This window comes from Bombyx mori, chromosome 6 (genome assembly GCF_030269925.1).
Source record: "Bombyx mori chromosome 6, ASM3026992v2".
NCBI classification, from domain to species: Eukaryota; Metazoa; Arthropoda; class Insecta; order Lepidoptera; family Bombycidae; genus Bombyx; species Bombyx mori.
In genome coordinates this window covers 13888580-13914749 of record NC_085112.1, presented here as the reverse complement: position 1 = coordinate 13914749, position 26170 = coordinate 13888580, and the positions used below count along the sequence as shown (strand labels likewise).

General features: G+C 40.5%; 1 protein-coding gene and 1 long non-coding RNA gene across 2 annotated transcripts; one reads left to right on the top strand and one right to left on the bottom strand.

The window, feature by feature from the left end:
* The first annotated feature begins 10436 nt into the window (after positions 1 to 10436).
* On the top strand, positions 10437 to 11481 carry LOC134199092 (uncharacterized). The gene is made up of 2 exons (XR_009973452.1): positions 10437 to 10552; positions 10906 to 11481. It is a non-coding gene; the product is annotated as an uncharacterized LOC134199092 (long non-coding RNA).
* A 6182-nt stretch (positions 11482 to 17663) lies between these two features.
* Positions 17664 to 21134, bottom strand: LOC119628667 (uncharacterized). Its single transcript, XM_038011839.1, has one exon. The coding sequence runs from the start codon at positions 21132 to 21134 to the stop codon at positions 17664 to 17666; it is 3471 nt and encodes a 1156-aa protein (XP_037867767.1).
* Between the last annotated feature and the right edge of the window lie 5036 nt (positions 21135 to 26170).

The window sequence follows — 26170 nt, the reverse complement described above, 5'->3', positions numbered from 1 at the left end:
GATGTATTTCAAAATAAAAAAATATAAGTATTTATTTTTCTATCTATAATTTAAAATATATATTATAATATAAATGTTGAAGATGTCGCATTTCCTATACACAGCATTCCCTATTAAAAGGACAATCTGATATAAGGATGAAAAGTGAAGAAAACCACAATAATAAATATCGAAAAAGAAGTTTCACTTCATTCACGTGCACCAAGTTGCGTTTTTTTTTTTCTGAACTGTTACCGCCTTCCGCTTGAAATTGTGACGGAACATATCAAATACAGTCAAACCTGGATAAGCGAGAGTTCAAGGGAGCACAATCTCATTCTCGCTTATAGAGGTTTCTCACTAACCCGAGTTTCTCGCTAATGCTCCCTCTGAATTTCATTTCGCGATTTTTCGGATTCAAACGCATTCACTATTTTAAGTTTATCACTTAATGACAGTACTTTAATTTTCCGTTTTGACATGATGCAGAACAGAACTTTCCTTCGCAATTGATTAACGATAAACTGAGTAAGGCCGACGAACAGGACGGTACACAGGCACACTTGTCCAGTCGAAAAGAATGCGATAAAATAACAATGTTATTTAGTTCCACGAAATAGAATAGGTTCAATATTGACGAGAAAAAAATACAAAAACAATGGTAGGAAGTTCCACGAAAGTTAAGAATGAGTCATAAAATAGCAGATGTTAAATTTGTAATTTGTTTTATCATTTGTTCCTCCTAAATAATATAAATAAATAAAGCTCGACTGTCGCTTATAGAGGTATAGATAAGTAACAGTCTCACTTACGGAGGTCCATGAGGGAAAAATGACTCTCTCTTACACAGGTTTCTGTTTCTCGCTAATAGAGGTTTTGGGAGCTTAAAATGACGGGTCCTGGCTATTACTCTCACTTATAGAGTTTTCTCACTTATCCAGTTCTCGCTTATCCAGGTTTGACTGTAGACAAAGACATCGTTCACACATAAAGGTTTTTTAATATTTCGGCTGTTGTAATCGTATACTTATTCGAAAGTTGTAGTATATATTTGTTACTTTTTTTATAATTATTGAAATGGTTTGATTGAACTTCGATATTTATTTTTACTAGAACTTCGATGATGAGAAAAGCGAATGTATTTTTGTTTGTTAATCTTAATCTATTGCATGTTTTTTTCTTTCCTACATTTTGTACAATACACCGAATAGAAAATAAATCAATTGAAATAAAGGCCGAATTGACTGTTAACATATTTACCAAGATATATAGATAATCTTGAACTGTCTGTCATATGCTTCCCTCCTGGGCAAAGTCAAATAAATTCTTTGGGAAATAATATCGTTACAAATAAAATTGTGAATCAAAAAACATTTACAAAAAAATCAACTTCGTAGTTGATTCGTGGACAAAATCAAAAGGATCGTTGTTTTTTTTCAATATTCGACAGCTAATGTACATCACATATCCATTTTAATGTATGCAATAATAAATATTCCAACTCGTTTTCTTGATTAATTTGCTAGTCGTGTTTCAACCAGATACCTACCCATTAACAGTTTATTTTTCAACAATGATAAAATAATTTAATATAGTCTATGGTATATTTTAAACACGATTTTAGCGAAATTGAAATTGTAAACGTATAGTAAATTGCATAAAGGTACATAAATCGTAAATTATGACTTTTAAAATTAAATAGCGTTCAACAAAGCAACTGTATGCCGATTCTAGCCATACCTATTCATTTTTGGACTCATTTAAAATATTTCGTATAATAGGTATATTCTGTCCATATATTCTGGAGAAATGAATCGGTGAGTTTCAATACCGATTATTCGCGGTGTGTTTGAATAAAAATGTATATAATTTTGTAACGAGTTATAACGGAGCTCTCCATCATTAACTTTTTCAGTCAGGTGATGGATTCAGCGTAGTGCTGCTAGGATAGATATTAGCAAGTTCTTTCAGGCTGAGCCAAGTGATTTCGCTTACCTGTCATGGTAACGTCAGAATAGTCCCTTGAGGCAACAGGAACTGAATCTACAGAGAAAGCTGAAAGGAGTTTTCTTGATTTTTTTTTTCTACACCTGTCAAGTTTAAGGAGTTTTTATAGTAAGAAATGACAACACTGAGTTTCGATTTCATTTAATTTTAATTAGAAAAACTTATGTACCCAGTCCGCGGCCTGTAGCCTGGGGTGGAAACAATATGTCGCCGTTAGGACCTATATAATTAACTACCTATTACGATATGCGATTAATACTGATACATTACTCAGCAGGTTTAAAAATATATAAAAATGTATACATAAGTTAAAGCTACTTACTGTTGTTGGAAATCCTTTCATCGTACCGTAATTATGTAGTAGTTACCTGAAGGTAATCTTTTTGATGAGGGTTGAGAGGCGGAGTTTGCGTAAGGAAGTTGCGCAGATAAGATCACAGCCTACCTGTTATCAACTGTGTGCTTAGTGCGAGTTTTTTAACGTTCTCGATAGCGTAAAAGTTAGCTCAATTTGTATGGAATGGGATCGTTTGCCTACGTTTGCCGCTAGGGGCGCTGTTCGTTAAAAAACTCGCACTAAACACACTGATTAACGAAGCCCACAGACCTCAAGGCATGTGTGATTGCTATTTTAATTCGATTACTCATTCTTGTTCTCGTCCTGAGACGTGCAATTCTCAAATACTGATTGGGCTCTACTGCTTTTGTTATATCCAAACGAAAAACACCACGATTTTTATTGTAATCCTCACAACCGAGATTGCTTGAAACCTTAGTATCGGCTCTTTAATGACAAAAGGTTTTCGTAATTTAGAAACAAAAATGGTTTTCTAAATTATTACTGGTGGTAGGACCTCTTGTAAGTCAGCGCGGGTAGGTACCACCACCCTGCCTATTTCTGCCGTGAAGCAGTAATGCGTTTCGGTTTGAAGGGTAGGGTAGCCGTTGTAACTACACTTGAGACCTTAGAACTTATATCTCAAGGTGGGTGGCGCATTTACGTTCTAAATTTCTATGGGCTCCAGTAACCACTTAACACCAGGTGGGCTGTGAGCTCGTCCACCCATCTAAGCAATAAATAAAAAAAATGTGGGTGGCGCATTTACGTTGTAGATGTCTATGGGCTCCAGTCACCACTTAGCATTAGGTAGGGTGTGAGCTCGTCCACCCAACTAAGCAATAAAAAAAAATACTAATTATATATAATAAAATTATATATAAAAAAATATAATAAAATAAAAAAACACTATTATTTAACGGGTTACTATTTATGATTTTTAGTCATAATGAGAGGTTTTTTTTTTTTTTTTTTATGATTGAAGGATTACTGGTGGCCCGGAGGCCTTTCCAGTTTCACCAGGACAGGTGGGCGAGCAAAGGCTCAGCCAGGAGGGGTGGGATTTGCTAACAGCTACCCGAGCGCCTCCGAAGGAGACCTAACAGCTCAAGAGCAGCTGCTTCGCGAATGAATCTAGTACCGGATCGGAATCGCGACCCGCTGAGAAGATCCGGCGAGAAACTCAGCGAGCTGATTCATGGGTTAGGTTGCACGGCGAACTCTTTGTCGAGTTCGACGAGTACGGTTACCGAGGTCCCTAAGCCTGCTCCTAGAGCTGAAGGCGTCTAGTGCGAAGGTTATTGGATCTGATGGATCCGTAAGGACGTGTCTAGGGCGTCGACGGTGACTGGCTCCTGCATGATCAGGATTCGGGGAGTAGTCAGCGGCGGCTACGATAAGGCGATTATCATGACGCATAGCCTTATCGAAGTACCGTTCCGACGCTGACTTCATGTATTTCTGTATAGATTCGAGGCCCAGGTCGTCGTGTAGGTCAACGTTCCTCACGAACCACGGAGCTCCGACGGCTAACCTGCAAAAGCGGGATTGTAGAGATTGAAGGGTGTCTATGTGCGTGCGGGCCGCGTGAGCGAACACCACACTCGCGTAAGTCATGACGGGCCTTATGCAAGTTTTGTAAAGTGTCACCTTGTTCCGAAGGGACATTTTACTCCGCTTACAAATCATGGGGTAGAGTCTACCGAGAATAAACGCGGCACGGTCACGGACTGATTTTATATGCGGGCGGAATGTCATCGATGCATCCAGGGTAACGCCCAGGTACTTGACCTTCCTGGCCCAGGGTATGGATTGACTAAAGAGAGTAATCGGGGGTGTGAGATTCCTCCTCCTAATACGGGAGGAAATCCGTGTGGAGCTTCCCCTCTGAAAGAGCACCGCAGTACTTTTCGCTGGGTTGATGTCTATGCGCCATTTTCGGAACCACTGTCCTAGGGCTAGGGCTGCGCTCTGAAGCTTCTTCGCGATTAGGGACTTGTTTCTACTGGAATAGTAAACAGTCGTGTCGTCGGCGAATAAAGCTAAATGGGTCGGCGGCGACCGGGGAATATCGTTAACGAATAAGCTAAATAGGAGGGGTGAGAGGACAGAGCCTTGCGGGACTCCAGCTGTGAGAGGTCGTGGGGAGGAGCGGGTTCCCTCGACTCGATATCGAAAAGAGCGGTTCGACAAGAAGTCCCGTATGATGAGCACGAGACTATCCGGCACACCCATGTTGAATAGTTTGAAAATCAAACCGTTGTGCCAGACTTTGTCGAACGCTTTTGCGACGTCGAAGAAGAGAGCTCCCGTGTATAACGGTTTTGGTCGATTAAGCCCTACAAGAATGTGCTCCGTGAGGCGGTGCACCTGTTGAACGCATGAGTGATTTGTGCGGAACCCGAATTGTTCATCGATGAGAATGCCCTTGGATGAGACGAAGTCTCTGAGGCGTTTGTAGAGCAGACGCTCATACAGTTTGCCTAGAGACATGAGGAGGCTAATCGGGCGGTAGCTCGTCGGATGATTTTTTGGTTTACCGGGTTTATGTATGCCGATAACGTCCGCTTCTTTCCACGCCGCGGGAAAGATACAGTTTGCCATAGCGGCATTGAAAATAGATGCCAACATCACGATGAGTGGGACGGGTAGAAGTTTAATAACGCGGTTGGATATACCGTCGGAACCGGGAGCCTTGCGAGGACGTAGGTCTTTGATCAAGTCTTTAACTTCCATCGGGGTGACGGGTGGTAACACATCAGAGGGTGGCAAGGAGGCTCTGCGTTCTACCTCACTGTCTACTAATTCTACATGCACAGGGTCCACGGATTGAGTGCTGGGCGTGCACTGGGTTTGCAATGTATCGGCTAGCAGCTCTGCTTTTTCGTCATCATCGAACGCCGTGAGTCGGCCTGAGGGGCCTACGAGGGGGGGCATAGTTACTACCGTATCCGATTTGAGAGTACGAGCTAAGCGGTAGTAAGACCTTTGGGAGGGCGCGAGTCCTTCTAAGAAATCAGACCATCTGGCATCTCGGACTTCGGCGATGCGAGACTTTACGTCGCGTTGTAGGGCACGCATTCGAATACGATTTTCCGCGGTAGGATACCTGTCGTAGGCGCGTATCGAGGCGTTCTTAGCTCTAAGGAGTTCCCTAATATCGTCGGACAATTTGAAGCGGTGAAGGAAGTCCTCCGCTACAACTTGTTTCGATGACCTATCTAATGTCGAGGTGATGTGTGACGTTAAGATGTCTATGGCTTCAGCGGTATCCTGAGGAGACGGGGTAGAGTCCGGGCTAAACGGTAGCGATGGTGGATCAGATTCAGCCAGGCTGATGCCCAGCGTGTGCCAATCCACCACAGTCCTCGTGACGGGAACGGAATCGGGAGCGCGACCGAGCTTCATAACGACGGGACGGTGGTCTGAATCTAACTCTGAAACTACTTCGATCGAGTGTAAGCGCAGAGTTACGTTTTTTAATAACGCTATGTCGAGTATATCCGGGCGATGCGCGATATTTAGCGGGTAGTGAGTCGGATAATGAGAGGTAAGAATCTTTTAGATAATAGTCTTTACGAAGTAGGTAGGGAATAGATAAAGGTAAGGAAAATAAAATAAAAACTATTTAGCTATGGTCGCAGGAAAGAATAAGTAAGTATACCTACGTTTTAGTAATTTCATTTCATGGTATTTCAGGGATGTCTTTGGGTTTCAGCAACATGCGATAGGCTAGGTTATAGGTTATGTGCAACAAATGCTTGAGTACACATTTATCAACATGTCTTCTTCTCGCTTCGATTTCCTCAATACTGAGGGTCGTGATCACCTCCTAGCAACAAGAGTTTATTCCGGATCATTCCACGCCATTTGCTTCTATCTACCGCCGAGTGTAGAGCATTGTGAACTGTGGTGTCGAGGGTAGTGCGGATCTGGTCAGTCCAACGTGTCGAGTCTCTGCCTCGTGGTCTTCTTCCGTCCACCTTCACCATTAGGTTCTCCAAGCTGCCGTTATCCTCTCATGCAATGTGGCCAAAGTATTTCAGAACTCTACGTAGCGACGTGTAACTAGTTTTGATCGTAAATTACAGGCGGTCGAAATCGACTAGTGGTTTTTATTGTATGTTTAAATTATATTAGTATTCTGCCTTTAGCTTCGTCCGCGTCGACTACACATTACATTCTTCTTCTTCTTCGTCGCTTTCTTCATTGCTGAAGGTCGTGTCCTTGAAACTTGACCGTTGCCTGTCTCGTGAGCTGTTTCCATCTCGTCCGGTCCTCAGCTGCTTGAATGGCGGTTGCCAGTCACACATTACATTAGCCCTCAATCCTGATCACGCAGGAGCAAGTCACCGTCGTCGCCCTAGACACGTCCTTACGGATCCATCAGATCCAATAACTCTTGCATTAGATACCTTCAGCTCTAACACTAGGAGCAGGCTGAGGAACCCCGGTAACTGTACTCGTCGAACTCGACAAAGAGGTCGACGTGCAACCTAACCCATGCATCAGCCCGCTGAGTTTCTCGCCGGATCTTCTCAGTGGGTCGCGATTCCGATCCGGTAGTAGATTCATTCGCGAAGCAATTTCTCTTGAGTTGTTAGGTCTCCTTCGGAGGCGCTCGGGTAGCTGTTAGCAAATCCCACCCCTCCTGGCTGAGCCTTTGCTCGCCCACCTGTCCTGGTGAAACTGAAAAGGCCTTCGGGCCACCAGTAATCTTTCAATAATAACAAAAAAAAAAAAAACATTACATTACATACATTAAAAAAATCATTACTATGAATTACATAAATATTGAAGCCGAGACATCATCAGTTGAAAATGTAAACTTATTAAATAAAAATAGTGTAAGAAAAAATCATTTTATTGTAAAAAAGCGTGGGGTGCTTTTCAGGATATTATCAAAATAACCCTTCTATTCATATCTGTTCATAAAATATTTATAACTACTGATACCATGCACCTCACGCTCTTTTTTTACAATAAAATCATTTTTTCTTACACTATTTTTAATACAAATCTATTAAAATTTGCTTTCTATTTTTTAGTTGGATTTTCTATTAAAGCGTATTTTGTTAGTTTTTTTATACTGTTATTTATTTTTCATTTTTTAGTTGAATTTAAATTTTTTCAAATATATTTTTTTAATTTTTTTTTAAATATTGAATTGTCATCGGTCCTTAATAAATATACCATATAATTTCGAGTTAATCCGACCTTTTTAAGGGGGTCAAAATCATGTTCAAAGATTCCGTTACGTACTAACTAACATACATACGTCTGAAGCTAATAAAAGCGTATTAAAAACTCGTCACGTTTTAAATTCGTTTGGTTTAAAAACGTATTATTGTGGAATGCTCGAAGTTCGTACAATAAGAGTAAAACCTCTTTACATTCGCGCTGCAAGTACCTAATGCAAAAAAGTCAACGCGTAGTCGCACTAAACCGCGGCAGATGGTCGACTCACACACGCAGCGTCGCATGTGGCGCGAATCACATCTAAGGCTTCTATTTACCGGGCCCGCCGCGTCCGCAGGATATATTATGTATTTATTTACATGTGAAACAAATATAGAAAGTCATGTACTTTCAAATCAAATATTTATGGACGCTTTTTTCTTATTATGCTAACAGATGCTAACACCTCTTTTCTATACTTCCTTAACTTAAATTAGATTCTGTAATTTAATCTAATTAAAAAAGAATACGTTTTAAGTCTAATAATAATACCCTATTAGTATTATACTATTTTTACGACTTTATTACATACCGACCATATAGATAACCCGTCATGAGTGCGGTTAATGTTTAATAGCTCATTTATCATGGATTACTTAATTAATAAAAATAATTCTGTAGGTACATATGATGGAAAATATTAAGAAATTCACAGCACTATTTGCAAATTTGCGAATTAAAAATATTGAGAAGTTGAAAGAATCCACCGTTATTCTAAAAGTAGATTTATGGTATTATCTTCGACGATTCGAATACTTTACAGTTTTAGTAGTCACTGTTTCAGTACAATATCTACCTAGTCGGGTCATAAATTCTGTCACATGTTTAATGTAAAATAATTGAAACAAGTCTATTCATTATGTAACCATTCATATACCAAAATGAACTTAACAAAACATAGATTCTTATGACACTAAAGTTTATTCAAAATGACCTCCGTGATTTTGAATACAGGCCTTCAATCTACGCGGCCAGTTGTCTATCGCAGCACGAACGAGGTCCATGTCAATATCGGCGGCTGCCTTAATCAAGGATGTGTTGAGTGACTCCAAATTGGGATGAGGCTTTGAGCACGCCTTTTCCTCCAAGTGTTGCCATATCTTGTAATCTAACGGATTCAAATCTGGACTGGAGGAGGGCCAGTCTTCGTGCCGGATGAAGTCGATTTCACGCGCCGCCAGCCAGTCTTGTGTGCTCTTCGCTCTATGAGCTGGCGCCGAATCTTGTTGGCATACCCAGTGCCTGTTATTAAACATGGTATGAGAAACAGGTTCCACAAGGTTCGTCAGGACTGTATTTTGATACACAATTGCATTCGTTTTTACACCTTTCTCACAAAAATGTACCTCTGTTAAGCCCCAATAAGAAACTCCCAATCATACCATGAGCGAGGATGGAAAATGACCTCGTTGGACCCGCGGAATACGGTTGCTCGCTTCTTCACTACTGTGTGCGTACACCTTATCATTTTGTTTGTTGTAGCTCTCTTCTACGGTAAAAAATTTTTCATCCGAAAAAAGAATTTCCCGATATTTTTTTCCCGCGTACCGCTTCAACAAAGCGCGGCATCTCTTCAGTCTCAGGTCCATTAGACGAGCATTCAAACGATGTCCTGTTTTTCTTCGATATGCCCGAAGCCCTAAGTCTTCATTTAACACCCTTTTCACCGTGGTTCTGCTTAACCCCATCTGAAGGGCCAACAGTTTCTGCTTACGTTTGGGATTTCTTTGAATTCGCGCCTTCACAGCTTTTATCACTGCTGGAGTCCTAACAGACCGAGGGCGACCACTTCTTGACCTGTCATCTACACTAGAGTCTTCATTGTATCGTTTGATGGTACGATAAACGAATCTTTTGGTTATATTCAAATTTTTCAGTATGTTAAAAGTTTTAATAGGCGCGTAACCGCAACGATGCAACGCAATAACTGCAACAGGGTCTTCTTTAAGCGTCCACTCCATATTTAAAAATGAGTAAAAGTTCTAAAAGTATACATTTTTATTTTCATGAACAATTCGAAATTCGAATTCAATAAACTTTTTTGTGGCCAGCATTCTAAAAGAAAAGTTTTTACTGTGTGACAATACTTATGACCTGACTAGTTATAATATATTAATACGTGAAGGAAAAACTTTGTATCCCTTTTTACGAAAATTGCGCGGACGTAGGAGTATGAAATTTCCCACACTTATAGAGAATGTAGAGGAGTGTAGAATGTTAATATTTTTTTAAATTATGCTTAAAAGATACATTAAATCAATAAAAAAAACATTACACACACTACCATGTATTTGACGCACACACGCATGCATACTATTGTCAAACTTTTGTTCTTGACGTCTGTGGTCAAATTGAGAATAGATTCAATATTGTTTGTCTTTATTAATATTTTTCTATAGTGTAGTCTTGGCGAAATTTGTGATTATATAAGTATAATAGTCTTTGAAAATAGAATCATAATTAGACAAAATAAAATAAATCACACAACTTCACTCCTCGCGTTCCTGCCAAAAAGTCCGTGAGTCTGTTTCGATTAAACTTATAATTTCAATTAATTATAGTCGAATTTCGACTACCGGGCGACCACTAGTAAGTTTTAAAACGACTATTCGCGGTATTGTCAAGAAAATCGGAATTCGTCAACTGTCAAAAAGTTTGTTTTAAAATTACGCTAGATCATTTTTCACCACACGTGCCAAACGACTTTACTGTTATTTCCTGCGTTACTGCACTAAAATACGACTTTGTAACGCTTTTTTTATAAAACTACGCATGTGAGCTCATATCCCAAAACATACAGTTCTCCGTCAATTTGTCAATCCCTCAATTTGGGTTTCGCTAAGATACTAAAAAGGCCTTAAAAACTCCTTTACAGCAATTTAGCTATTACTAATATCCACAGACAACTGTAATCACCGGTGAGTGAAAACAAAAATGACATGGAAGTTGGATCCTTTTTAAAAAGCGCCTTAATAACATACCGGTTCGCGGGTGATTTCTCCTTTTTTATTCTTTGATTTTTTATTTTTTTATTGCCTTTGTAGACTGACGAGCATACAGCCTACCTGATGATGAGTGGTTACCGTCGCCCATGGACTTCAGTAATACCAGGGGCAGAGCCTAGCCGCTGCCTACAAACATTGAAAGGGTCAAAACATATTCTCCGTAGTCATATCAAACTTGAGCGCTTGTATCTATCTCAGAGTTGCACTAACCAAATGAAATTATCTCATACAATTATCAACATACAAGACGTACAGGTTCCAACAACAAAAATAAACGTAATTAATTGTATTAAAATAAAATTAAGAATCTCTCAGTCTAATATTTTATCTGTTTTTCAGTATGGCAATCGGGATTTTGCGAATATCGTTGATGCCAGTACCGTTTTTATTTATTACTCGTCGATTATTGTAATTTAAACACATTTACATGAAAAATTAAATGGAAAATAATGAATTGAATATGATTTATCTGAAATTATATTCAATAAGGAACGAATTGAATGAAATAAAATGGTTTAAAACCAAATAAATTGAAATGTTTCAGTAAGAATTGTGGGAATTTATACTTTAGTGGATATTTTGAATGAGTCCAAGAAACGCGGTCCAGCGACTTTATATTGTTTTCCTACACTATTGACCGACCGTTATGGCACGTTGAAGCCTGAAGAAACAGGAAAACAACAAAAAAAAACACTTCACACGACTTCGGTTCTAGTATTCCCGCCAAAATGTCCGCGCGAAAACAATCACCTAGAACTACATTTACGACTTAATCCCTGGTTTATTAATATCGTGGTCACGGAAGGCTATCGGACGGAGTAGTCTGTGACCCCGAATACGTAAAGTATTGAAAACATCTGGAAATTGTAAAATGAAAATTTGGCGAATACCGAAATAAATCCTAATTGTGATTAATCTAATGCGTTTTATACTGTGCGCTATTTGACAATCTATACTAATATATTATAAATCTACAGTTGTTTTTACGGATGTTCCGTTATATCTACTGAACCCGTCCGATTGACTTGAAACTTGGTATCCATGTAGAAAATACATGTACTTAATGGATAGGCTAATATTTATGTGAGTGTTGGACTCTCTACACAAGTTGCGGGGGCGTTAATGATGAGAACCTTTGTGGGGGTGAGAAATAATAATGTTCATTTTAAATGCCCAGCGAAGCGGACGGGTACTAGTATTATTATAAATCTACAGTGGTTTTTACGGATGTTCCGTTATAACTACTGAACCATGCATCCGATTCACTTGAAACTTGGTACCCATGTAGAAAATATACGTACTTAATGGATAGGCTAATATTTATATGGGTGTTGGACTCCCGAATAATAATGACAATAAATATGTACCTAATAATGTTAATTTTAAATCCCCAGCGAAGCGGGCGATTACGGCTAGTAATTATTAAGTTTAAAAAAATCATACAAGTAAGCTCTTTGCTGAGTGCCCTGCTTTATACAGTTGTCAGCCTCCAATCATTTCTAAGCTTTCCTCATAGAGGTAGAGAAGTATCCCTAATTGTTGCAGTTACTATAGAGTACCTATCTATACAGAGTAATTTTTTCCATTACTATGTAATACAATGACATAGTAATGCAAACCATTATGCAAGTACAGTGGGCGGTTTTTGTCGCTTAGAACGATCTGTTCGTGGTGGACTATAATCTAAATAAATACACAATGAAATATTTTTTTCTTTTATTACTGTGTGGACGAGCTCACAGCCCAACTGGTGTTAAGTGGTTACTGGAGCCCATAGACATCTAGAACGTAAATGCCGCCACTCACCTTGTGAAATAAATTCTAAGGTCTCAGTATCGTCACAACGGCTGCCCCACCCTTCAGACCGAAACGTATTACTGCTTCGCGGCAGAAATAGGCAGGGTGGTGGTACCTACCCGCGTGGACTCACAAGAAGTTCTACCACCAGTAAATTATTATTACAAAGATAAAGATAAATAAATGCGTTCATCCATCTTCATCATAGTTGGCTACTCTTGGCAGAGTTTTCGTGGTCATGTGGAATCCTTGTTTAATATATATAGCCTTGAGAGCTGTTTTCCATAATTCTCCATAAATACTTTATATGTACGTACGATTTTAAATTTTTTACAAAATATAATCTGTCCAACGAATCTAATACAATAGAGTTTTTTATTATTATTGTAAGACGGTTGAAATTACGAAATACCGACTATTTGCCACTAATATTTACGACTGACTTGATGGTGCAGTAGTTAACACTCCTGACTGCTGGGCTGAGGTTCGATTCGATTCCCACATCATGTAAGCATTCGTGATAAATGCTTAAGTTTAAATTGTGGCGGTAGCTATCATAGAACACAAGATATTTGACAGATGTTTGACTTCCACTAGATTTTCAAGGTAAGCTAACATTTGTGTATACAATTTCCGACAACAACATTTGCACCGTCGATCTACCGAACAATATGACGCTTTCGGTAGAAAATCTTCCCACTCTTACAACATTCGCACCGTCGGTCTACCGAGCAGTATCAGCCTTGTAGAAAACCTTTCCATTGTCGTTATTTTCAAAAAATGTATTTAATATGTCTAAAAGTCTTTGGTTCTTACAGTACTGTGAAACCTAGTTCGGCACCAGTTGACCGTGTGTGACTAGACCACTCGATTATACCGGTTACTTATTAAATGCCAATTAAGCTTCAACGACAATTGGCAAAAAAAACGATGAGTAAGCGAACATCATCTTTATTGCCAGATTACAAATACAAAAAGAACTCGGCATCAATCAGCGTCTATCCTCCATCGTTCAGGGTCGCATTTTCATTTTCTGCGGGCATTTATCGCGAAGGGGTAACAACTCGGTTTAGCGACTTGTGGTGCAGGGCATGATAGAGGGTACAAGACCGGGCGGTGGATCACCGTTACGATGGACCGACCAAATAAAGTTAGCTCTAAACGGTCACGGTGCACAAGAAAGAGAGAATAGCTACGTGTGTTGAAGCGCACAACCACCCGAAATGATGATCACGACCACTCTGCCAAGAGTACATACGACTGAGAAGAAAACAAAATGTACCTGAGACAATGCCTGTCATTGGACAATGCCGTAGTCATTGTCAAGACGCTGCTAACTGTGACCTCTCCCCGATAACGATTTATGTTATGCATTTAAAACTGAAAAGTACCAGTCCGTGAAATTTGCATACAACAGTCTGATCACTGTTTTTTGGTCAGCTGCACCTAAAACTGTGCATCAGCGCATTGAACACGGAATTTTTACGCGTATACTTGTCTTAAATAAAAATTTAGATGAACATTCTATAGTAGACAAGAATTTTAGGACTCCGGAAGGACTGCCTCAGACAGTTTCGCTGCTTAGCTTAGCCTGGCTCTTTACCTGCCCTTGTCCGTCCTGTTTTATGGTCACAAGTTAATACCTAACTTAAAAAAAGTCTGCAAGTTTGGGCAAAACTTACGCACTTACTTAACTTACAATGTGCTTAGAGCGTGTTTTTTCTTCTCGACTTCTGGATCGGGTAAAATTTAACTCCAAATTGTAGTGTTAAAAATAAAAATAAAAATTCGCACTAAGCACACTGATTTTGGTACTGATTTAACTGATTATTAAAATAAACAAAGCATTCGTTTTTAATGAACCTCGGTCTTACAATGTTTGCATTAGTTTCTAGAAAAAAAAACACATAGCATCCTAGTGTTGTATACAAATCCTTTTAAAAGCGTTATTTGAAACAAGCTCGCGTACCTAGTCTCGATATCAAATCTCACGTCATAATATATATTGGCTGGATAAGATTTTAAGTTTTGCTAGGAGTTGGAGGCTACGTGGTACGTAGTATATGGTACTCCTTGATTGTCTTTTCGGAAGAGATTTAGGACTATCTTACCACGTCATGATAATCGCCTTATCGTTGCCGCCGCTGACTACTCCCCAAATCCTGATCACACAGGAGCCAGTCACCGTCGACGCCCTAGTACACGTCCTTACGGATCCATCAGATCCAATAACCTTTGCATTAGACGCCGTCAGCTCTAACACTAGGAGCAGGCTTAGGGACCCCGGTAGCCGTACTCGTCGAACTTGACAAAGAGTTCGACGTGCCGACGTCAACCTAACCCATGAATCAGCTCGCTGGGTTTCTCGCCGGATCTTCTCAGAGGGTCGCGATTCCGATCCAATAGTAGATTTATTCGCGAAGCAGCTGCTCTTGAGTTGTGAGGTCTCCTTCGGAGGCGCTCGGGCAGCTGTTAGCAAATCCCACCCCTCCTGGCTGAGCCTTTGCTCGCCCACCTATCCTGGAGAAACTGGAAAGGCCTCCAAGCCACCAGTAATCCTTCAATCCTAAAAAAAAGACTATCTTACCAATTTAATATCACACATTTAAAGGGTTTTGTATGTGTGACTATAGATTATAAGCGGTGCACTCCTGCGTTCCGTTGACTTCGTTCGATATGACATTTAATCACGTACTTAACATAGATTATACACGAATGCACAAAGAGAACAGATTTTAAAATTAACTGACGCACGGAGTCACAGCCTCGTGCGAGGGCGGCGTACGTGAGTTTGCTTCGCTTTGCAAACGAGACTTCATAAAACAAGAATTTGTTAAAATGACAAGTAATAATATGTAGAAATTAAATTAATAAGTCAATTAAATATGATCGCTTTGTACTTGTGTATTAAGGTATCTTATTATTCGTTTCACGGTTTCATAAATGGCTACGATATAGTAGAGACTATAAAGGAAAATTTTTCCATTGAGTGACAGTATGCTGTAGACCGACATTCCTAAAGTTTATTTTTTGATCGGAATTTGTAAAATTATCTCGAATTGACATTAGCGCGATTCAGATTTTTGCAAAATTACTTTACTTCTCACTTGCCGTGTATGTCGACGAGCAAAAGGGCTCAGCTGGTGGTTAGTGGTCAACGTTGGTCATGGACATCGGCAATGCCAGGGGTACAGCCAAGCCGCTGCCTATTGTAGAATCTTCCATCTAATCTGTAATTTTTTTTGTTGAAGTTGTACTTCTTTAGGCGCGTTATGAAAAGTTTATGAGAGTGAAATTTTACGATGCGCGCGCACCGTGACACAAAATTAACAGAATGAAGTTGCCCACTAAATCGCTCATTACAATACGACCGACGTAACTTGGCGAGTCTGAATATAGCCGCAGGTGAACTTTCGCGCATGTACACTCGTAAAAAAAGTGTTATTAGCATTCATTTTTTAGTAATATAAATGACAAAATTATTATTTAATATAATTCATACTAAATATTAAATTATTAACGTTAAATATTTATTATTAATTATTTAATATTTAAAAAAAGAAATAAATTTAATAAAAATAAAATATAACTTCTTACGCGCGTACATAAGTACGCGCACCCTTTTTTTGCTTAGAGGACGAGCTCACAGTCCACCTGGTGTTAAATGGTTACTGGAGCCCATAGATATTTACAACGCAAATGCGCCACCCACCTTGAGATATAAGTTCTAAGGTCTCAAGTATAGTTACAACGGCTGCCCCACCCTTCAAACCGAAACGCATTACTGCTTCACGCGCAGAAATAGGCAGGGCGGTGGTACCTATCCGCGCGGACTCAGAAGAGGTCCTACCACCAGTAATATTTTTAATTTAAAATAATTATAATAATTTTTGCTAACAAATATTGTTATCTGATGACAGGATTGCGAGCCCGGCAAACTCGACAAAGAATCTACTCAAATCGCATCATTCGACACGAGTAAACGCCCTAAACGACTCACCCATAACGTCACTAAAATAGATACCAATATAATGTCACACCCGCCATATCAATAAAAAAAAATACACAACCCTAAACGTAAAAAACTCCCCAATGTTAATAATATACGGATTTTTTTTTCTACCCTTACATAGATTTCACTGGGTCACCCCACGCATGGGCGTTTTCGCGCCATTCCTAGAATACGCCCCTAAACATTATGTAGCCCAATGTTGATCTACGATTTAACTTTACGCTCCAATAGAGATTGTATTTTACTAATTTTACATTGTTCAACGATGCGAAAAGGCATAACTAATTTATGTGTATTATCTATGTAGGCATAATAGTTTTAAATTTTCGTAAAATAAAACGCAAAATCGTCTAGGTGTGTGATTCGTGAAAACTTAAAAAAAATATACTAAGAATTTCTGTGTATGTTTATATTTGATGTCGTTTATTTGTCGTTTTTTTTAAACTACTTGATGTGTTGATGAATTGTGTTTTTTTAATCTGTTATATTTTTCCGTTTTTGTTTACCATCCGCGTCGCTAAAGCAAAGGGTTTTGTAATCAAATAAATTTATACTGCCATGTGTACCTATAATCAAGAAATTATTTACCTAATTAGAAAAGAATCATATTAGTTCTTGTACACGACCCGGTCTGTATGGCTGTTTCCGAGTCGTGTAATAATATTTTCTGCTGTCTGTTTGTGCGCTGGTAGAAGACGGCTGTTTCTTTCGATGGGTTTCGGCTTCTGTAGCGAGGTTTCACAGATAACAGTCTGGTTCACTGGTAGCTGATTCACTGGTGGTTTTCTGATAACTGTACTATTGGAGAACTGCTGGTAACTGTTTCTGTCTTGCTGATGTTTCTTTGTCGGAGAGCTTCTAAGAACTGTTTCTGTCTTGATGATCTGCTGAGAACTGTTTCTATCTTGCTGATGGTTCTTTGTCGAAGATTCACTGGGAACTGTTTCTATCTTGCTGATGGTTCTTTGTCGAAGATTCACTGGGAACTGTTTCTTTCTATGATGTTTCTATGTCGGAGATCCGCTGAGAACTGTTTTTGCCTATAAATGGCCATCCTTTTATATTTATTTCAGTACCCCATCTCGCGACACGCTATCGACGCGCCACTTTCGGGGGTCCCTTGATCTGTATGTTACCGTAGTGAAAGCGCTCCACGAATTGTTCCTATTGGTCTATTCACATTCTCTGATCTGATACACTAACATATTGCATATTAAATAATTCAAGATTATACGTTTTTGTTACATAATTACTTATTAACTATATTATTTCTATTTGTTCGATAAAACTATTTAAAATCAGTTTCGTCCTGCACATTACTCCCGCCGTGCGAGTCCGTCGCATTCTTCTCGGTGCAGGATGGTCTTCTTCGATGGGCAGGATCAGTAGTTTTCTTACTGGTCTCCGTAGAACTCCATCCTTGGTATTGATGTCTACGATGTGCCTCACGTTGTCCGGACTTGGATACGTTGCTATCACTTCTCCCTCGCATGCGCGTGTTTCGTGGCAGGCATTCCCATTTTTCACGGCGAAGCTTCGGCCATGAAGCTCCCGCCGGTGCTGAAGCTGCTATATTTACTTCACCCATCGGTTCTGTAGTTTCTGACGCCGACTCCGTCGGCCAGGAGTCCTCTCGTTGGCGTAAGAAATCTGGCCCTCTGAACCATCTATGTTCATTTTGGTACGACATTGGGACGTCTCGAGTCACGTCGTCGGCTGTATTGTGCTTCGTGGGTAACCATCGCCTCCCGTTTACTGTTGAACTGTCTTCTATAGCTGTCAGGCGTTGGGCGACGTATGGTTTGTACGAGCGTGATCCCATTCTTGTCCATCTCAACACTATCTTACTGTCGGTCCAGAAGGTCTTCGAGGTCGGCTTTTTTTTGTGTTTTCGACGAAAGTCTGTTGTTATGTGCACTGCATCTTTTAAAGTTTTGAAGTTATCCAAGTAGTCGTCTACGTAGTGTCTGTTCTGTACTGCGACTGCCGCCTCCGGGTGCGTGGCTTCTTGTTTCTGGGCGGTCAAGTTCTTTACATATATTGCTGTGGAAGGAGAACTTGACGCACCGAAGATCAACGAGGTCATTCTGTATTCTTCTAGGGGCTTGTCATCTCGGCGATCTTTGCGCCAGAGATAGCGGAGCGCGTCTCTGTCTTCATGTCTCAACTTTACTTGTATTAACATCTCTTTGATGTCTGCTGTTACTGTTATATTATGCTGTCTGAATCTCATTATCACTCCTGGTAGTGATTGGAGTAGGACCGGTCCCTTAAGCAGCATATCATTTAAAGCTACTCCTCTTGTTCTGGCGGCGGTGTCGTGGACGACTCGGAGTTTTTCCGGCTTCAGAGTGTTCACGACGGCGAAGTGAGGTAGATACCACGTTCTGTTCTCTGTTTTTGTTTTCGGAGCGGGCTCGGCGTAGCCTTTCGCGACGAGTGCTTCCATCTGTTCTGTGTGTTTCTGTTTCAGTTCCGGATTACGATCGAGTTTGTTTTCTATATTTATCAGTCGCTTTAACGAGTTATTGTAGTTGTCTGGTAGACTGACATTATCTGTTTCCCAGAGCAGAGCAGTTTCGTATCTTCCATCTGTTGTGTGGACTGTATTGCTGTTGAGGATGCGAAGCGCTTGTTCCTCTGGGTCTGTTTTTGGTCTTCTTGGTGTGATGCATAGCGCATCCATAGCGAAATACTGTTTTACCAGATTTTCTATTTTATCATCTTCCTGGGTTTCGCTAACATGATTTATGTAGTTTATGTGGTGGTCTAGGGTACGAGTGCGACCTCCATGCAGTACCCAGCCTAGAGGTGTCAGTGACGCTATTGGCTGATTCCTGTTGCCTCGTCTAACTTTTGAAGTTAGTAACATGTGCCAGTTGTCTTGGCCAATCAGGATTCCAGGTTTCGCGTTCTCGTACGTGATGATGTCACTGATATCTCGTAGGTGCGAATACTCATCTATCTGTTCCTTTGGTATTTTTTGTACTGTTACTTGTAGGTCGTTAACTGTTCTCGCTTGTATTATTTCTTTTCGACTATTGAGGCCTCTGAGCGTGAGGTTGACTCTTCTGGATCTTGTTTCCGTTGATTTTATGTTGTTAATCGCCTGTATGTGTAACGGATCGATTGGTCCTGTTATTCCAGTCTTCTTGCAGATGATTTCGTCTATCAGTGTCACCGTTGATCCATCGTCGAGCAGCGCGTATGTATCAACCGTGCTTATTGGTCCTTCTACTTGGACTGGGATTATTTTCAAATAGGACTGTTTCTGTTTTCCGGTCCAAGCGGAATTAATGTTCTCTGTTGTTTCCTTGTCACTGTTGTCTGTTTTTTCAATTTTTCTGTCGAAGTGTAGCATCTTGTTGTGAGTATATTTGCAATCATTGATGCCACAAGTCTTCGGTCTACAGTTGTGGGTTTTATTTCTATACTTGAGACATCGGAAACACAGGTGTTTATTCTTAGCGATGTCCCATCTTGTGTTTGAGTCTGCCTTCTTGAATATGTAGCAGTCTGTTGTGGTGTGTTCGGTGTTGCTACATACCGGACATTTAGCTCGTGATGGCTTCTCACTGACTATGTGAACGCTCTGTGCGCGTCTGTTATGTTGTGCGGGCTGCGAGTAGTGCCCCGCCTGTTCAGGCTGTGCATAAGGGCTGCACAGTTCGGCTTCTCTTTTCATGAATTTTTCAAATTTAATTAGATCCGGATCCTCCTTCGGTTGTACCGCGGTGAAGTCGTAGTATCGGTAACGTAGTGTCGGTGTGAGTTTTTCTAATATTGTTTTGGTAGTTTCCGGATTATATAAGTAATGTGTGCACTTTAATGCACGAAGCGTAGCTACGGCGTTGGTTACCTTACTGGAGAATATACATATGTCTCTTGGTGTTTCTGTTAGTCGTGGCAGAGCTCGAAGCGTGTCTAACTCCGTTATGGCTATCGTTTCCGGTCTTCCGAATCGCGCTTCTAGACTTCTTATGACGTCGGACGGATCAGCGTTCGTTATAAGTAATCCGTCAACGGCTTCCTTTGCCCTTCCTTTCAGGTTCCTTCTGAGTCTATTTATATTTTCTGTTTTTGTAAATGAATTCATCGTCTCGTGATAGGCTGCACGAAAGGATAGCCAGTCTTGGTGATTTCCATTAAATAATGGCAATTCTGTGTATCTTGGTTCGCGGGCGGCTTTGACGGCGAGTGTTATTGCTGCGGTTAGATCTGAGAAGTCTTGTTTGTCGCAGGCTCCCGCCGGTGTTTCCTTATGTCGGTCGTGATTTTCCGTTTTTGTGGGTTGGGTTTCCAACCACGTGCCCACTTTTTCGTCGAGTTCTGACTTACTGTATTCTGATTCGCTGTTTTCGTCATCAGATCCAGCTTCGAGCGTGGCCAATCGGGCGGCTGCTAACTCCACCTGTAAGCGGGCGAGCTCTTCTCTAGCTTTGGCTATCTTCTGTTCTTTTCTGTTTCGCGACCGGTCAGTTTTGACTGTACCGGCGCGCTGTTTTGTTGGCACGTCATTCTGTTTGGCTATATACTGTTTGACGGCCTCTGTTTTTGAGTTCCCAGGTTTCTCTGCGACTTTCGTCGTGGCTTCCATGTTGGCTGTTGCGCACGATGATTCTGTTGTGGGGGCTACCAGACTCATGACGGTATTCGCGGCTGTTTCTGTCCACACGCTCTGTGTTGTAGCTGTGGTTTCTGAGGGCGGCGATTGTTTAGTTTCGATCCGACCTCTTCCTGTTGACCGCGTTATCGGCATTGTTCCGGTTTCCTTTTTTCAAAACGTATCCTCTACCCGGCTCGAAAGAATAATGAAATGTGTCCTCTATCCGGCTCGAATGGACCATGAAATGTACACGACCCGGTCTGTATGGCTGTTTCCGAGTCGTGTAATAATGGTTTTTGCTGTCTGTTTGTGCGCTGGTAGAAGACGGCTGTTTCTTTCGATGGGTTTCGGCTTCTGTAGCGAGGTTTCACAGATAACAGTCTGGTTCACTGGTAGCTGATTCACTGGTGGTTTTCTGATAACTGTACTATTGGAGAACTGCTGGTAACTGTTTCTGTCTTGCTGATGTTTCTTTGTCGGAGAGCTTCTAAGAACTGTTTCTGTCTTGATGATCTGCTGAGAACTGTTTCTATCTTGCTGATGGTTCTTTGTCGAAGATTCACTGGGAACTGTTTCTATCTTGCTGATGGTTCTTTGTCGAAGATTCACTGGGAACTGTTTCTTTCTATGATGTTTCTATGTCGGAGATCCGCTGAGAACTGTTTTTGCCTATAAATGGCCATCCTTTTATATTTATTTCAGTACCCCATCTCGCGACACGCTATCGACGCGCCACTTTCGGGGGTCCCTTGATCTGTATGTTACCGTAGTGAAAGCGCTCCACGAATTGTTCCTATTGGTCTATTCACATTCTCTGATCTGATACACTAACATATTGCATATTAAATAATTCAAGATTATACGTTTTTGTTACATAATTACTTATTAACTATATTATTTCTATTTGTTCGATAAAACTATTTAAAATCAGTTTCGTCCTGCACAGTTCTCTTTGTCAATTCATTAGGTAGAATTAACAGTCGGCACAGCATAACATTTTAATTTTTTCTGCCCGTGTTTTTAGCGTTCAGTTTTACAAACAAATAAGCCTAGTAGGGCTTTGGATAGTCATAATCAGAATTATTTCGAAGGTTAAGTTTGAAAATAAGGTGAGAATAGTATTGTATGTTACAGGAATCGTCTTAGGTTTTCGCTAGAAACCTTTCTGCGTGTACACGCGAACATTACTAAGGCAGGACAATATAAATTAGATTTTTCTTTACCAGACTATAAATAAAACGAATCTAATAAGATCGTAGATAAAATAAAGTTTTGTCTATGTTTAGTAATGCAGATCAACAATGAAGCCGTAGGTTATTTTCCGTAACCTACTCTGTACATTTATCGTTTATTGAGCATTGTACGAGTAATTTAATTTACTGAATGTGTCTCGGTCCATAGAAACTACATCACAATGGAACAGCCCTATGCTATTCAAGCTACGTTCCGTTATACGGTTCCCACAGTACTAGGCGCGGGCCTAGGTTATTGCAACATCGGGAGTCTAGTCTAGACTGGTGTGAAATTCGCACCGGCTGCTGCTTTCGCGTTCTCAATGGCTGAGATTGATCGGGAGAACCGGTCGGGTTACGGTCGCGTTCCTCATTGTGCTTTATTCAATTCGTTTTCTTTATTATTTTCGTTGGTGAGAAATTTTATTCGAGAACTTTTTTTTTCGGTTTAGCAATTTCATTTTGCAAATGCAGCGCTTGGAAAAAAGTTAAAACTCAAATATGTAATAAATGTAATTGACGCAAGGTTGCCTGGAAGAGATCTCGTTTAGCGATAGCATCGATTATTTTACTTTTGATGTTTTTTTTTAAATCTAAATGATCCCATTTATTATATAATTAAGTATGCTTCAATGGTATTCGTATGTAAATAAGATATAACTGGAAAAAACACAAGTCTCGAATACAATAATCAAAACATTAAAACCATATACAAGATGTAATATGGCAATCTAATAAGAATATCAAAAGCCGATAACAGATATTGACGTGACCAAATGAATGAGCGGTCAAAGCAGGACCGACCCGCAGCAGCCGTCAGCCGGCCGCAAGGAGGCGAGGGGGCGCTCAGACCGGATCTCAGACCCTAAAATAAAAACATCTATCGAAATAATAATACGCACTGCTCACCCGGGACAAGTACGCGAAACGAATGGCGTTGACCCCCCGAGTGTTCCCATGCTAACCCGCCGACCAACTGGATTCTCCTTAGGGCACTACGCTCACAGTACTGAATAAGCTTTTCAAACGAATGTTTGTACTTATTAACTTTTATTTCTAAGGCCAGCTCTCATGGGAGTCGCTCTTGTTCCTCGTGAACGATGAATGAATTTCGAAACGAAGATTCCGGAGCCGGAACGCTCCAATTAAATAGTAGTTAACTTGTTTCAATACGTCCAATTTTATTTAATCGATTCGTTAAGATCGTTTTCTTTGATAAAATCGATTCCTGAACGTAATTTGTTTGGTTTTGTTATCATACGACCGCCGGCTTGACAAAGTTGTTGAAATGGGACGATTTAAAAGGTAATAAAACGACAATGAGTACAATAGGAGCGTTTAATCGGATAGTTGAAACTAGCCAAAGGGTAAAAGTCATAGACTTTTTGTCCTTTTTGTAGACCTTACCCCGTTTCGCTGGCTTGCTTTCGCTCTCAGTGCACTCGACCGAACCAGTCTCCAAATTGTATGAATCAAAAGTGTCTTTTCATCCATTCTGCTTTTGTTCGAATATTGCAAGAAAAACCCGTTGCCAGCGCATAAAGGAGAAAAAAAATTATTAATGGACGTCCGAACAATAGGGGAGAAATTGTGATAGGTGAGAGTAATCTTAACGTGACCGGTGACAATTCTGGTTCTTTATTTCCCGTGAATAAGATCTCATTGTTGAGGTTAAATAGGGTAGCTACTATTATCTGGTCCGATTCTAATTTTGAATTGTAATTTTTTTTCATTCTTAGAAATCATTTGACCTTTGTTTGAGGTGGAGAGGAGGTTAGTTTCGTAAACAAATGACAATTAAAGTTCATTTTCACGTGTAAATTGCATTTTGGGGACAATAGTAAATAAATAGTTAAGAAATACAACAACTTTTTTTTAATCATGTTTTTTTAAAAATATTTCTTATTTTGTTTTATTGCCCTTGTAAGCAGACGAGCATACAGCCCACCTTATGGTGAGTGGTTACCGTCGCCCATGGACTTTAGCAATGCCAGAGGCAGAGCCAGGCCGCTACCTTCCGCTTAATACTCTCCACAAGCCTCGTTTGAAGAAGGACATGTCATAGCGCTCGGGAAACAGCGTGGAGGGGAGCTCATTCCACAGCCGGATGGTAAGTGGCAAAAAAGACCTCTGAAAACGCACTGTAGATTACGGCAGTGGCTACAAGTAGTATGGATGAACTCTACTCCGGTGCCGGGCGGTGCGATACCATCATCTCGATTTTACCATCGATGGTATCATATCGAATATGAAAGGCGGTTCTGCATAAATCAGTATGATAAGAGATACGGGTATAGAGTTTCTTCTGGGGATAGGGCGTTACCTTTTTCTATCGTGTAACAGTAATAAGGTCCATTTTGAAGGGTGGGGAAGCCGTCATACTATAAAACTGGGACTTAGAAGTCTTAAGGTTGATGACGGCATTTACATTGTTGCTGTCTGTGGGCTCGGGTAACCACGTTACGGCAGGCTGGCCGTGAGCCCACAAACAATGAATAAAAACCTCAAACCACATTGTTACTTATTCCTCAAACATCTGTCCGTAGTTGCATGATTTCCTAACTTCTATCTTCAGTGCTAGTAGTGACAAATTATTGGTATCAGAGCGGTACTTTTCAATACGACATATTCAAATACTTGCTCAGAGACGGGATAGTTATTGTTTTACGGAGCTTTGACCTCATGTCTCAAGGTGGATCAGATCGGTGTATGGTCTCTGGCAGCTCGACCGCTTTGACCCCGAACTAACTGAAACGTTGACCGCTTTTTTGAAACGACACACACACACACACGTACACAGGCACACATCAAAACTCTTCACAGACGTAGCGTAAGAACAATGTGTGACTGTACATACGTAAGTACTGCATATGCCACGTCATCGTCTGATCTAGCAGGGAAACGAACTGTTCAAGGTGCTTAAAGTATTGTGACGTCATCGTTGCCAACATTGCCAAATACAAATGCACAGTAACGAGAGTCTTGAACGCTTAATGATGGAGGCTTTATTTTAATAGCGTATTTCAAAATCGTCAGTTTTGCGTAAATACACCAATATATGGAGATAAACCGATTCGGTAGGCAGCGGCTTGGCTCTGTCCCTGGCATTGCTGAAATCCATGGGCGATGGTAACCACTCACCATCAGATGGGCCGTATGCTCGTCTGCCTACAAGGGCAATAAAAAAAAATTACTGCACAAATATTTGCCATTAGCCCGCTGAATTTCTCGCCGGTTCTTCTCAGCGGGTCGCGATTCCGATCTGGTAGTATATTCATTTGCGAAGCAACTGCTCTGGAGTTGTTAGGTCGCCTTTGGAGGCGCTCAGGTAGTTGTTAGCAATTCCCATTCCTCCTGGCTGAGCCCGTGCCCACCTGTCCTGGTGAAACTGGAAAGGCCTTCGGACCACCAGTAATCCTTATTTTGTTCCACAGAGAGATCTAATAACTTTTCATAAATTAGGTATTGTTTTGTTCCATATTGAAAATCAACATGAGACTTACAGATACCGTAAAGTACATAAACTTCCGCGGATGTATACTTTTCTGAATAGGGCAAGGGTTTCAATGGGCACTTGTCTATGCCGCAAAGGGGCGACGGTGTTCCCGCTAAGGTGAATGATCTACTATGGTTATCGCTTACACAGCAAAGCATAGGTTTCCTTATAATAATATATTCTTAGACTTAGGAAAGAGCTTGCACGATTACTATCATTCTAGCTGTTTCTTATAACAGTAGACGTGTATTCCGATTAAAAGGATGTTGTAATTTATACAAAGAAATTGACAGTGACAGTTGACAATTCGACGTTATTTGTCAAATAGAGAGGTGTATATGAGGATAAGGACAAGGAGACGTGGAGAAGCATAGTGCATCGAATGATCAACAATTCAAGCTAGACACGACTTTCAGTAATGAAGAGACCGACTAAAGAGCGAGAGAGAGAAGAAAGTATTT